Source organism: Strix aluco, chromosome 3, assembly GCF_031877795.1.
Source record: "Strix aluco isolate bStrAlu1 chromosome 3, bStrAlu1.hap1, whole genome shotgun sequence".
In the NCBI taxonomy this organism is placed as follows: domain Eukaryota; kingdom Metazoa; phylum Chordata; class Aves; order Strigiformes; family Strigidae; genus Strix; species Strix aluco.
Window position 1 is genome coordinate 73101427 of NC_133933.1, and position 14034 is coordinate 73115460.

The following is a 14034-nucleotide window of genomic DNA, read 5'->3' on the forward strand; positions in this document are numbered from 1 at the left end:
CATGCAACGAATTCTTCCCCAAGTGGCTCAGCATGACTCCCTGCACCAAAGCCCTGGCCAGGGAGGACCGGCCTTGTCCCGTCACCTCCACCCAGTGCTGGGCTCCAGCTGCTCTTCCACCCTCAGTGCCAGCTCCGGGAGCCACCGCTCCCCCGGACATCAGCTGGCTGAAACTGTAAGAAGGGAACTGCAGTTACACAGCAAAGGAGGATGTTACAGAGAAGCTGCACGGATTCTGCACAGGAGAGTCACACCATATTAAAACTATTAAGATTACCTGACGAGGACAATAAACACATGGTGATGTGGCTGGCTGAAACACATCTCCAGTTCTCCCTGAAACTTTGATAAACTCCTCCTTCCCTGTCTCAGTTGAACACTCTTCAAGAAACTCAACTTCCATGAAACAAAGAGGAAGGCCTTTTTAAATTAGTAATTGATTAACACAGGGAGACAAAGTGCAAGAATTGAGAATTACCCAGAAGAAGACAGACAATGACAGGGTACATGGAGAGCTGTGGGGGATGTGTATCACTCCATACAGTCATCGCTGCACACCCCCTTTCTCAGATCAGGTAAGTGCCAAACTTTTCCTGATAATACAGAGCCAGTTTCAGTACTGATTAAACTGACGGCAAACAGTCAGAAGGAAATTTAATGCTCAGTGACTCAAATGGCAATAAACATTTACAACGAATTGATGAAACAGTAGATGAAAATCAACGGTCGTTTAAAGCAAAATTCACAGGAAATGTGTGATACATCATCCAACAGTAATGTAGCTGGAACCCACCTCCAGGAAAAAAAAAAATCTCAGGGAATGGTATTCTAGTATTTCTTATATGAGAAGTACCAAGGGCACCATGATAAATTCTTTCAAGAAATACTTTCAGATGAGGTGGAAAACAGCTAAAAATAAATAGTTTAGGCATACTGTGTTTGCCAAAAATCTAAACAGGTACAAAAAGCAACTATGAAAGTTCATCATGGCAGGGCCTATGAAGGACTACGGAGAAGACAGTCACAGAGATACAGGTTTTTTTTTTTTTTCTCTCTCCTCATCAGGTACCTACACTGCAAACTGCTAGAAGCCTGTACACCTGTGGGCATACTCATGAAGGATCCCTGCATTCATTTACTTTTTTTCTTCCTCTCTCCATTCTTAGCATCCCCAACTGGTCCATCAGAGATAAAGCACAGTGAGTGCAGTGCTAATGGGGCAAAAAGCACAGCAAAGGAGGAGCACAGTACTACTGGAGGAAAAGAGAGGAAAAGACTACTCAGCTCAAAGCTTGTACCTCAAAGTTTGTAGCTCAAAGAAGTGTTTTAAGCCACTTTCGTCAACAAAAGAAGCTCCCTCTCTCTGCTCACCATTGATCCTGTCCCCAGGAGTTGTCCCCATTCTTGCACACAAGCGTTTATTGCAGCTCCATAGGGACCAGATCTGGGAAGTTCAAGTGCCAATACATAAATTAATTTTTCAAAATCAGATCACTCCCCCAACTAGATCCCACTTGGCTGTGCTACCATTTGTATCAACATAAAGGAGAAGGCCAAAAGAGGAGACAAGACTGCTCCTCCAAGCAGCAGTGCCAGTTCAAAGACACTTTGCCTAGACCAAAAGGCTTGTCAAGCTACAGCCTTGTTTGTTCTCTGTAACATTAGGCTGAGATCAGCAAAAAGAGTGAGCCAGAAAGCCAAACCAGACACAGGCCACACCATGCCCAACAGACCTCTGGACAGGAGCACTGAGGCGGTTGTGGCAGCTTCTTCCCACTTATCCAGAAAAGGTGCTTTGATGATGGGAAATTTTCATGAAGGTTTGCTCTGCAAGGGCTGGGAGACAGGCAGCTTCCCCTGCTGCAAAAAGCAAGAAAACAGTGACTGCTTCTCCAACAGCAGCAGGAAGAGAAGAATTCATTGTTTTTTTCATAAAGAGGATCTTAATGTTGAATAAGTTGACTCAACTCGATAAGTGAATTCACCTGGCAGACTTGGCTGACTGGCAAGGGCGGGGGGATCCAAAAGTAACCATGGTCAAGAAGGCAGTGACAAAGTCAAGTCAAAAATTCAATTATTTCTTTACTTAAATGACCACTAAAAGGGGTATCTTAGAGAGGGAGGGGACTTAAAGCACCTGCCTCCATCAGCTTTTACTTTTATTTACAAAGTTACTTTGAAATTTAACGTTTAAATGTCAAGGCTCTCTGCATCACTGCACCATTCTGTATGGCGTGAAACTACACATTTAACCATGTTAAAAAAAAATGTAGTTAAAAAAAAATGTAGTTTAAAAAAGAAAAACCATACAACAACTTCTTTTCTTATTATTAATAGAGAAGACCAGAATGAGAAAAAAAGGCACTAAAAAGGAAGTCAAACTAATGGTTTTAAATGCTAACTTTCATGATGACCCAAGAATTATCCAAACGCCACCATGTATTTCTCAGGGATTCTGCATCTTATAAGAGATGCTGTGCACATGCTTATGAACAGGTGGCAAACTCATCTGTTCAGGAACAAATTTACAGCAAGATGCACCATGACACAAGTGGAGAAAGATTGTGTTTAGAGTATTTCAGAGTAATTGTTAAAAACAAATCTCAACCAACCCACCTCATGTCTCAGTTCTATGTTTGCATTCATTGTTCCCAAACAACTTGTAACCTATTTTGCATGTTGAGCAGTTTAATTAGCTTCCTGAATAGAGTTCTCATTAACTGACACTCACTCAGTACAGAAGAGGAAATGCCCAAGTGTACTGAAGATCCTCTTACATTGATTAAAGTTCAAAGAAACACCCAGAAATGTTGATAATGGGTGGGGAAAAAAAGGAACCTGTAGCTTTAGGTTTGGAATAATGAGTGATGTTGTCTCATACAATAGACACTTCATAAGTGAGAATGATAATCCCCCTCCACCCAGAGGAGGTGTTTCCATCAAAGCTTCTATACAAAATAATATGGCACCACCTTTTCAATACTATGGTCAAAAGATCATTAACCATAAGTATAAAAATGACACGACAGGGTAGGGCTTGTCTACATGGGACAGTCACATGGCATGCATGTACTAGTGCAACTTAGCATAAGGTATACACATATGAGAAAATGAATATTTGGCATGGTCTGATATTTTTCAGTAGCCATACCATTATACTAGTGTAGCAGGTCCTTCATTATATTTACTATAAGAGACAAAATGTGTGTTAATTACTAGGTCTTAGAGTTTCTCAGTGGTTTTAATATAAAAATATTATTTATGCTCTTATTTTTGACTGAAAGATAGTTTGGATTTTCTCAGTTACTTTTCACTTTAAACATACAATCAAAATGTTTATGAAGGGGAAGAAGCAATTACCACATGGGAAAAAAAACGCAGAAAGTAAATCTTGCCCTCTGTCAGCACGCTGCAAGAAGAGGCGACAGAAGGACACAAGAGGTTCTGCTTCATCTCCATGTTCTCAGGACTTTGTGAGTCCAAAAGGTCCCACTGCACTTCAGGCAGACACTGAACTAGAATAATAAGCTAAGGAAACCAGAAACTTACAGTGCTCTTGAATTTAATCTTATAAGGCAGCCCTTCTGCTTAACCCTGAGTGGCCTTGCTGCCAGCAGCAACCACATGCACCCAGGCTGCAGTATGGCTGGGAAGTTAAGCGCTGCCTCCTCCCCACAGAAGCGGAGCAGGAGAGTGGCAGGGAGAAGCAGGCCAGCTATCATCAATCCTGTGCTGCGTTCAAGGACAACGGCTTCCCAGCCAACTCAGCTGTCTAGCTGGAGCCAGATGAGGCTGGTGCTCTGCAACACCCTGTCCTACCGCTTACCACTGTCCCCCCTTGCCCATTCCCTTCTGGGCTGGGAAGGAAAGCTTCCTCGAATGCTGGGTCCTACCTCAGTTACCACAGGCCGGTGGGGAGCAGCTGGCCTCCCTCCCTCTCCCTTGCCCTGGCATTTCACCCTGCAGCAGCAGTGCCTTGGACCAGCTCCTGCCACCCTTGCTACAGCTCTGTTTCACTGTTCTGTTAAACTTAACAGTATGATTCTTCATATGCATAAAATTGCTCAAATGAGTCCATTCACGGGACTAGAGTCATATGCTGTAGTTTTAAGCCTGTGTAGGATTGCCAAAAAAAAAAAAAAAAAAGGCTGGGGGGTGGGGTGTTTGGCAGCATTTGTAACACAAACCACTTCTATAATAACAAAAAAAACCCCAACCATCCCAGCCTCAGGCAAGGAGAACTGCTACACGCAGCACCTGCTGTGGTCCGCATGGAAAGAGGAGCATCATCTTTTTAACACAAATATTGAACACACATAAATCTTCTGCTTAAGGAGATCTGATTTTTAGATTGTCTGATTGAAACATGTGATTAACATCTTGAAGCCATATAGAAGCATTACTGAAAGCAAAAAGCCAGCAGCTGAGAGAAATGCACTGTTATGTCAAAAACATAAAATATAAAGTAAGTTTACCTGTGACTGGCTAGGTGTTAGTTAAGTTTATGCCCACTGAAATAAAAACAGCCACTCTAGTAAAATAGTGGTAGAAAGCTGGAGTTATTATCAGTATATTAAGTGCTATACAAGACAAGTTCTCTGTGCCAGAGACTGCTGTCTGACAGAAAAATATTCAGTGCATTAAGACATCCAGAGAGCTGATTTATGACTCATATACATTACAAAGGTTTTCCAGTATAAGGACAATTCTCTCCCTCCTTCCCAAATTCCTAAACAGTTCCGCTGCTCTCCTTGGGATTTTCTCTCACACAAATCAAGACGACGAATCCCACAGACCTCAATGGAATAGCATGAGACTTAGAGCATAGCTAACATTAAATTTCAGATGATCCTAGGAAACACTCCCTGCTCAGACTACAGAGTAGACAGAAAAAAAACTCACCACAAACCTACACTTACAATCCACCTCCCCATAATCAGACTGGCAGGAATGGGGTGGGGAGAAATGCCGTCTAAAATTCAGGCTGGAAGCTGGATTAATGCTGAGGCCATGAGAACTACCAGCCTGGCACCACAGGCTGTCTAATGCCATCAAGAATATCCACACTGCCTCCTACCCCTGTCCAGAGCTCCAGGGAAGAGGGGAAAAAGCTTCATTTCCTGGGGGAGGCAGGAGTGGGGAGCTCAGCGCCCACAGGCACACAGCAGAAACAGCAGAATATGCAACCAATAGTTCAAATACAGTGCAAGCAGACGGTCGTCCAGTGTCCCCATGCAGGATCCACAGCATTTCTTCGCTAACCGACAGAATTCCCTTAGTTCGCTATGTAATGCTTTCCAATCTGTTGGACAGAGGGGAAAAAACCACCTCTCTCCAAAAGCACATTCCTGCAGGTATTATTCATATCTTTACCTTTAAAAATGCAGCACCATTACCAGAAATAGACCATCCCACCAGCCAAATCAGCAATCCAATGTAGCATGGCACATGCCAGAAAAACAGGCAAAAGTCTTGAATCACGGCAGCAGACACAAGGCAGACAACTTCATCTGTGGGCCAGAAACACCAGCAACTTTCCCTGAAAGGGCACGTCTAGCTTCTTATCAACCCGGGTTTTCTTAAGTCCAACAAACTCTAACATATCTCACGATACTGACTCTTCTCCTTCTCAAAATACTGTACACCCCACTCCCTACTACCATGTGGTACAAAGCACAGGAGAGCTGACCAGGACTGCTGCCACAGGGTGGTAAGGCAGCTGGGATTTCTCAGAGCACGAGCAAGAGATGTTTAACAGCACCACCAAGAAGTCAGTACCATTAGGCATCTCTTCAGGTGTGTGCCTCCATGTCACTTAAACAAAACTGTGGCTGCTTCTATAAGAGGCCTTCAGGCCACAGCTGCTCCTTGATGGCAGCTCTGCCATCCATAAGAGACATGGCAAAACCAGAAGGCTGAGTGGGACCACCTCTTTTGGTAGCATCTTACATGGCTTTGCTTTAAAATTGACCATGGAACCACACATCTGCCAAGTATTAATGCTAAGTTTCCACCAGCATTTAAACTGGGCTTAATTTTAAAACAGTTCATGGGGATTAAGCAGAATTTTATGCAGCAGGTCCTAAGAGCGAAAGAGAAGACATGTCTGGGAGGCTGAAGGGACAAGACCATACCTGCAGACGCTACAGAAGCACCATGTAATTTAAAAAGGTAATTATATCAGTTTCTTACAGACAATAGTAAAAAGTCTGTGTCTCACCTATTCAGAAAGCCGTCTTTTGAAGCCCCCAAATTTTACAGACTTTAAGATACAACATCTTTAAATCCCTCCAAGAGTGAAAAGGTAAATAGCACAGCCCACTAGAAGCCTCCAGCACACCCCTCCTGCCCGGCATACACAGCTACAGGCCACAGGGAAGAGACGACAAAATACATTACAACTATGTTAATAGCAACTCTTATCAAAACTGTACAGACTCTTACATCAAAAGACCTATCATGTAACTATTTATGTTCTAAAAAGGAGGCTAAATAAATCTTTTCTTGCAGTTTCTTTTTAAAGGCTGATAAGAGACACCCAAAGGTCCCTTTGGGAAAAGCAAATATAAGGTCATTGTATGCTTGCTGCCTAACAAGCCAGCCTTACACCTTTCTTGCAAGGTGATTAGTGAAAATTCTGAAATTGCTGGTGTGAGACAGCATGTTTGAAGATTAAACAAACAGAAAGTCTTTTCTCTGTATATTCTGTGATATAGCCAGCCCTCAAAGAAATCAAGAACGTCATGAAACTGCCTTTCTTCTCTTTCCTAAAAAAAGCCTCTTTATACAGAGCCCACACTGTTACCCAGTCTCACTTCACATGCAGAGGGAAGTGAACGGGTGAGGAGATTAACCATGCTTCCTGTCTTATGCAAGCTTTGTATCTCCATAAATAGCACTTCTGGTACTGGAAAATTTTAAAAACTCTGAAGAAAGCCTCAGAGCCCCATCAGATACTTCCACTAACTGTTATCCAATAACAAAATTCTTCTTAAATCCTAAATGACTCCACTACTCTTGAGGATGAAAGCACTGGAAAGAACCAAAGTTGCAGAAACCACTGCCTTGTTTATGCTTCCCAGAGGAAGGACTCACATTGGGAATAACTCTGATTCACAGGCTAAGTAGAGGACAGTAATTCATGCTCTTCTGCTGACTCTCATCCTGCACCACAGAATTACAAGACCACTAATATAAAAACCTCAGAGTCCAGAAAGCAACAGCAATGTTGGATGAGGAAATGATGAGGAAACAGTCCCCGAGATAAGCAGCTGTTCCACATACTTTTCTCCTGCACTGGCAACACTTGTCAGAAAAAGGAGGTTCAATTTTCCATCCAACTCTCACTCTCCAGGTTTATACCTATGATTAAAAGAAAACTTCTTATTTTTTTATATATACACAACAGCAAGTTGATGAGCAATGAACAGCAAGTGTCTCAAGCATCTGAAGGACCTGACCAACCTCCCAAAGGTTTACTCAAAAGCTCCTCACACTGCTGTCTGTGAAATTCTAGACATTCTTTAATGTCTGAGAACTACAATGGTTGCAAAGGACAGCTGAAATACTAACCTACATAGCAGCAGGCAGAAAGCCTGCTAAAAACATTGAAAACCTCCATTTTAAGTAACTGGAAGGCAAATCACCATACTGTATGTTTCAGAAATTGTTTTATGGCTTCTCTCAGCATCCAACATAGCAAACCAACTATCCCACACATACACCCCTAAATAACAGTAAATAATATCCATTGCACCCCATATCTGAAGTAGTGATATCTTCATCTTCTTTCTTAGAAAATAAAATGCCTCAGGCATACATGTTACTGATCGAAACAATGTAAGTAAAATGCAATACTGTTTTTTAGTTTCAATAACAGGATTATGAAGTAATGTTTATATGTCTGGAAGCCGAGCTAAGAAATTTCCATTATACAGATGAGCTGAAATGATGTATTATTTCCTAGAGTCATTTAAAAAAACGTAAGCATCTCCAGGATCTTGGCTTGACTAGTCTTCACACCCAAGATAAACCTCCACAATGGTTTGTTTTAAAAACAATGTGTGGAAACTTTTCCTTCTAAAAGCAAAAAATAAATTATGGGTGCTACAGGAAACCTGAATAAACATCAACACTTTGGCTCAGCAGAGCAAGACAACTGCAGAGAGATGACTGCTGGAGAAACAGTGATCTGAGGAGCACCCAACATTTGAAGCCTGTTGTGGATATAGAGTCTGGCCAACAAGAAAAGCACCTAACAAAAACCTATGACAAAGCCCCACATACAGGAGATGCCCTCAAGAAAGTATGTTTGTGCATATATTCCTTATCTGGGTTTCCCTCCTTCCTAGTCACCACTGATACCCTCTCTTTCCACACATTCCCTCTATGTTCACTGCATTTTTCTCATTTCATCATCATCCTATGTCTTAATAGCCACAGGAATAAAAAATATGAAGCATACTCAATATGGAAATAAACCAGAACAAAGCTATAAAAATTCCAAATGTGATGCTTATAAACCTGTTAGTTTGTATAATGCAAAAGACTGACCAAAGGAGCGACCATAGTGCGTCAGACCAAGAGTCTGTGCAAGCCAACATCCTACCTCCAACAGCAGCCAAGAGCAAGGACCAGGGAAAGGCCATAACAATATTAGGAGTATACATGACTCCTTCTCCAGCTAAGCTTTCCAGACTCTAGCTCAGCAACTATGCATTAATGATTCCTACTGTCATGGCTTATGACTGTTTAAAAGGAAAGCTAAGGTTAGGTCATAAACAACTAGTGTGATTGGAATGCTCTGTATGGTTTGTTTTACTTATTTTTAGGTATTAAAGAAAAATCAGGAGAAGAAAAGAAGCTGTAAATTAGAGCCTGGTAACAAGTAAATAACTGTACTAAACATTCATATGTATCTTTGCAAATCTTGGTTTTAACGTACAAATCTTAATTGGTATGATTGTAAATTTAGGTATCTAAGCAAAGAATCTAAATTAAATTAAAACATGCTGTGAATTTTTTTATTTCCCTTAAATATTCACATCATAAGGCAACACGAGGTGAACATCAGGTTGTACAACTGGATTCAGGTTCTGACAGAGTATTAGCAATCTGGAGCTAAAGGGAGTCTCTGCCTACTCAAATGGGCTTTGGAGCATGTCCCAGACATTTATGTAGTTTTTTGAGAAGAATGATGGTAACAAGACCAATGTAAATTCAAGAAACACAAAAGCAGCCAAATCCCAGTGAGAATATTTTCCCTAATACAAGCACTTCATCTTTGACTTAAGAAATCTGGCTCTCAGTGGTGACCAAAAAAAGAGACTTAGAACTAAAATTCATAATTCCCCTGGAAACTTTAAAAAAAAAAAAAAAAAAAAAAATCACTCAAGTATCAGTTTTACAGTTCATCTCTATACAACATTTTTCAGATTAAGGTCACCACAAGTTGGAAACATAACTATTAATAAAATTATGTGAGCTCTTGGTCACCTTGTTGAAAAGTAACATTTTTTCAAATAAAGCACTACTTATTTGTTCTCTGCTAAGAAAGTAGTAGAGAGCTACTTGACATAGATCAGATAGATCATAAAGCATGGAAAATGCTGAATAACTTACAGCAAGGAAGGTTAAGAGACACAAAAAACCTTGAAACTAAAAGACCCCCTTTTGTCATTCTTTCAGAAAACTCAAACACTTCCCTTATGTTTTCTCATCTCCTAGAACTTGTACAAATATATCCAGTATCACACAATAGCACATGCAAAGCAATTCCAGTTTCAAGCTGTACATTCAGTGTTCCAGACTACCAATTTATATCCAAGGCAATTCTTTCCACGTGACACACGTCACTCATTTTGGTAATTTCTTTTTAAATTAAGATTTTAACAGCTATTCATTTCACAGGGTGAAGTACATCTAACTTGATCCTATGAAATGGGCAGGGGAAAACTGAGAGGTTCTCCATTCTGTAAGGAGAGAGGGAAGATAAAGGAAGCACGGGCAGAGGGAAATGGCAAGTTGTACCAGGATTCAAGGGCACATAACCACAATAAAAAGTACCAAATGTCACAGTAGAGTCAGGGACCCAATACACATAGATGTGCCACTGTGCATCTATATTACACTGTACCATTTATTTTTGGACTTGCTAGATACCAGGACAGACTTCACAGCAAGAGGAGACATTTCTTTGCAAAAGCTGGAGTAATACTGGTCCATTTGGGAGCTAATGACACAGAAAAGCCTAAAAACAAGGTCTGAAGAACTAGGTAAGAAAACTTAACTACACGGTCTTTAAGTAGGAGTAGCAGTCTTAAATAAGGACCTATTGCATAAGAGAAATTTATGCTTGCATGTTACTCTTATACTTTTACTTCTTGACTGTTAAACTCCCACGAGCTGTAACATCTTATCTGCATAAGGAATCTAAATCAGTCTTTAAAAAGTTTTGTAGAGATTTCTATTTTGTTTGAAAAGTTACTTGTTTCATTTCTTGCCAAGCAAGGCAAAAAATAAGCCCTTTGCCACAAAACACAGTGGGCAAAGCAGCATTTGGTAAGAAGAAAAATGGATGGTGAGGGGTTTATTTCAGCTTTACTTGCCACAGGGAGGGGAAGAAACCTGGAAAAAATGAGGCACTCAGGTCATAAAGACCTGTAGTGGAAAGATACAACGACTGGGTGGAGATCTTCTCTAGAGAAATTTTAAATATTTAAGGATAAGTGTTTAAACTAGCTTATTTACAACACTAAATTTGGGAGACAGAGATGCAGACAGTTATTTCATGCTAATCTTGCTTCCTCTCTAGCAGTTCAAGAGCTGGTTTGTCAGCACATAACTACCACCATGCTAACCACTTCAAGTATTTTGGGGTTCTCAAGCTAACCTTTCCAACGATTGTAAGCATAACCACTGAGACACTGAGCAACACCTCTACCAAAAGCTGTCCAGGAGGGGCCAAGATTACACTAGCCTGAAGGCCAAAAGCCACCTTCTGATGAGAAGTCAGACACTTTGGGATGCTGGCAGGGCAGCAAGGCTGCTGCCTCCCGCTGTTCATGTTCATCTGTCACGTCCCTTACTCTGCCAACAGAGAACTTGGATTTCTGTTAGCAGAAGCTTCAGAGAAAGAACTATCATCTCCCATTTTCAGTTAATGCCTTTGTCCTTGTTAATACCACAATAACCTTTCCCCTCACATTAAAGAGTGAAGTTTTCTATTAAAATTTGTATGTTTTCATTAATATAGTCCACAAGGTAGCTATAAAACATTTTATTTCATCCACATTGAATATACACATTTTCTCTTTCTAACCAGGATATAAGCAGAACCCTTCTTCTCAGCCCTGGGTGGAGCAGAGCCCTTTTCCCCACCCTCCTAACACAGCACAGTTTTCCCTCCTGCTGGCAAAAAGTCTAACCCGTTTCCTATTCTCTTCCTTGGTAAGCAGCAGAGTCTTCTCCCATGAGCATCCGATCATAGGCAAAAATAACAAGATTCAGGTAAAGGTGAGAGGGAAAGTCCTTGTCTCATAGGAATGTTTACTATACATAAATTTAGATTTTGTAAATACTATTATCATCTCAGGCTGGGGGCGGGGGAGGAACAGTAATGGAAGTAGAGGCATGCGTGTGTTGGGGAACCAGCTGAGGTTGATCTTCGCTTAATGAATATGAGCACAAGCTGGCAGGAAAAGCAGGACATTTGAAGTAGCACACGAAACAGTACAAGGGCCAAAACTTATTAAACTTGGGTGTTTAAATTTAAAGACAGAACAGGTGTCTACAGATTCTATAATACAAATCAACCAAAACTGACAGCAACATCAAAGCACACACCCAATTAAATCATCTGTGTCCCAATATGAGGCAGCTAAGCTGGGAACTTCTGTCTACATCAAGTTAAAAAGTATAAAAAAACAGGTAGGGACATTGTTAGAACTGCCTTTGTACTTAAGGAAATATAAGCTGTTTATTATTTTCAGGTACTTATATGACATTTACATGGGTCATCATGTAAAGCATTCAAATCATTCATCTGCAAGATGCTGGGACACCTGTCTAGTAGAGGAAACATGCTAGACTTAATGTGCTCGACTAAAAGCAAGGACATGTAAATTCAGTTCTGCTTCTGTCCCTGACTGCACATGCAGACAATGTACGTGAAGGTAAGTTGGGCATACCACCTTCTGACCCACTTTAGCTTCTATTAAAACATGATTTGTGGGTCTGCAAGAACATTCTTGTAGAAATCATACATGGGTTTGCTTAGAGTGGGAAATTCATTTAAGGGCCTGCAACCCACATAAAGAAAAAAGACGCAAGTCAGGAGGGAAAGAGACAGATGACCTCCCCAAAGTTACATAGCAGGTAAGGGGTAGAACTAAGAATTGATTTCAGGTCTTTTTGACCCTTGTCTAATGTCCTATGCCCATACAAGACACAATGACCCTGTGAATTTTTAAAAGAGAATAGCCACAGATGACACAGGAAAGCTGCAAAACAGATTAAATCAAAATGTCAAGGACTTTGCTCAAAGCCTCTTCGGGCTTTCAATTTCATTCATTAGACAACATTTAGAAAAGACTCAAAACTGTCTCTTCAATACTAAAGCATCTTGCTCAGACATCCCTCTCAAAGCCTGAGACTTAACAAGAAATTACTTGTTCCTTCATACAATCTCTTTAGCTGCTTCAGCTTTATCCCTCTTGATACCTTCTCTGCCATTGTTTATTCCCCCTTCTCAAAACCCAAAATTGCACTATTCCTTTCTGTCAACATCAACATAATTGCATTTCTCCAAATGGAAAGCAATTTACCTGGCATGAACAGATGTGCTTCACAACAAAACTTTTAAGTCTTTAGCCACTGCTACATACCACCTGAACAGCAATAAAGAAGTGTGGCAACTTTTTCCCCAGCTACTACTTCTAAGTGGTGCAACAGGCATGTCTCTAGATGTCTGTAATGCACTAAGACTACTGTTTTACTGCAGTTTCAATAACAGTTATTTAGTACTGAATAGAGATCAAACAGTGCAGAAAGTATCTTTGAGTCAAAGATGGTTTTTATAGTGATTTCTTCCCCCTCCTACCTCCCCAAGAGTAAGCGAGCTTTGTTTCTTCTTGTACATTGAAGCTCAGAGGTGATTACAGACTTGCTAAATTAACAAAGACAAGTTATTAGGAAATCAGCGTCACTTATTTCTTAAAAATTACTAATCATGAATTCCAAATGATAAAAATGATTGACTGAAAAAAACACTGCTTTTATTTATAAAGATGATACAGTCTAGGCATCTTACCCTTTCTTAGCTGATCGTACCCTATGAGATAATACTACTTAGTGTGCTTTATTTGAAATCAGACAAACTTTAGGTTTAGACATGTTTATGTTTTAGATGTGCTTGTTTTTATAAACACTCTTCAGAAGCTGGATGCTGGAAGCTCAAATGCAATGCAATTTGCAACTGAGTACCCAAGAACAGTTTTCTGTTACAAATAACAATTACAATTCAAGTCTATCTCCACTACCCAAAACGAAAAAATATTAGGGACACAGCAAGGAAAGCACCTTCTGGATACATAATGCAGCATGGGTTTCATTTTTATACCTACTTGAAAAATCATAATGCCTTCTGAAAAAGGCAGAATGAGGAGTTCCGTGTTTTAATCAACACTGAAATAAACCCTGTAATCTTACCGAGCAAAATAGCCTTGTCTTCGTTCCTTCTTCTCGTCCTTGGTCTCCATTATGTACAGTCCAATGCGCAAGGTGAACAACCAAGCGAGATGCTCTTTTTCCCTTCAGTATCTCATATCCAGACAGAGTCCCCTGTATATAAAATTTAAAAACAGGAAGTTCATAAATCAACATGTCAACAACACCTACAAAAACCAACAGGCTTGTGGAAGCGCAACTGACTCAGTGACAAAGCTAAGTAAAACTTTAACCAGTCAATGCTTGCCATGTGATATCCATTTAGCATACAATGAGACAAAACCAATAAACACAGAATCACAGAATCAC

General features: G+C 40.5%; 1 protein-coding gene across 8 annotated transcripts in view; it reads right to left on the bottom strand.

The window, feature by feature from the left end:
* The window catches only part of NCOA7 (nuclear receptor coactivator 7), a 104323-nt gene that overhangs the window by 62285 nt on the left and 28004 nt on the right, over nucleotides 1–14034 (bottom strand). For 5 of the 8 annotated variants that reach the window (XM_074819186.1, XM_074819188.1, XM_074819191.1 and 2 more), the window contains exon 2: nucleotides 13708–13839. In XM_074819186.1, coding sequence (XP_074675287.1) covers nucleotides 13708–13757 — 50 coding nt within the window. In that variant the 5' untranslated portion in view covers nucleotides 13758–13839. Of the gene's footprint in view, nucleotides 1–1371; nucleotides 1392–1733; nucleotides 1861–7284; nucleotides 7363–13707; nucleotides 13840–14034 lie in introns of those variants that run through there. The other 3 variants (XM_074819189.1, XM_074819190.1, XM_074819192.1) reach the window with 3 other exon arrangements.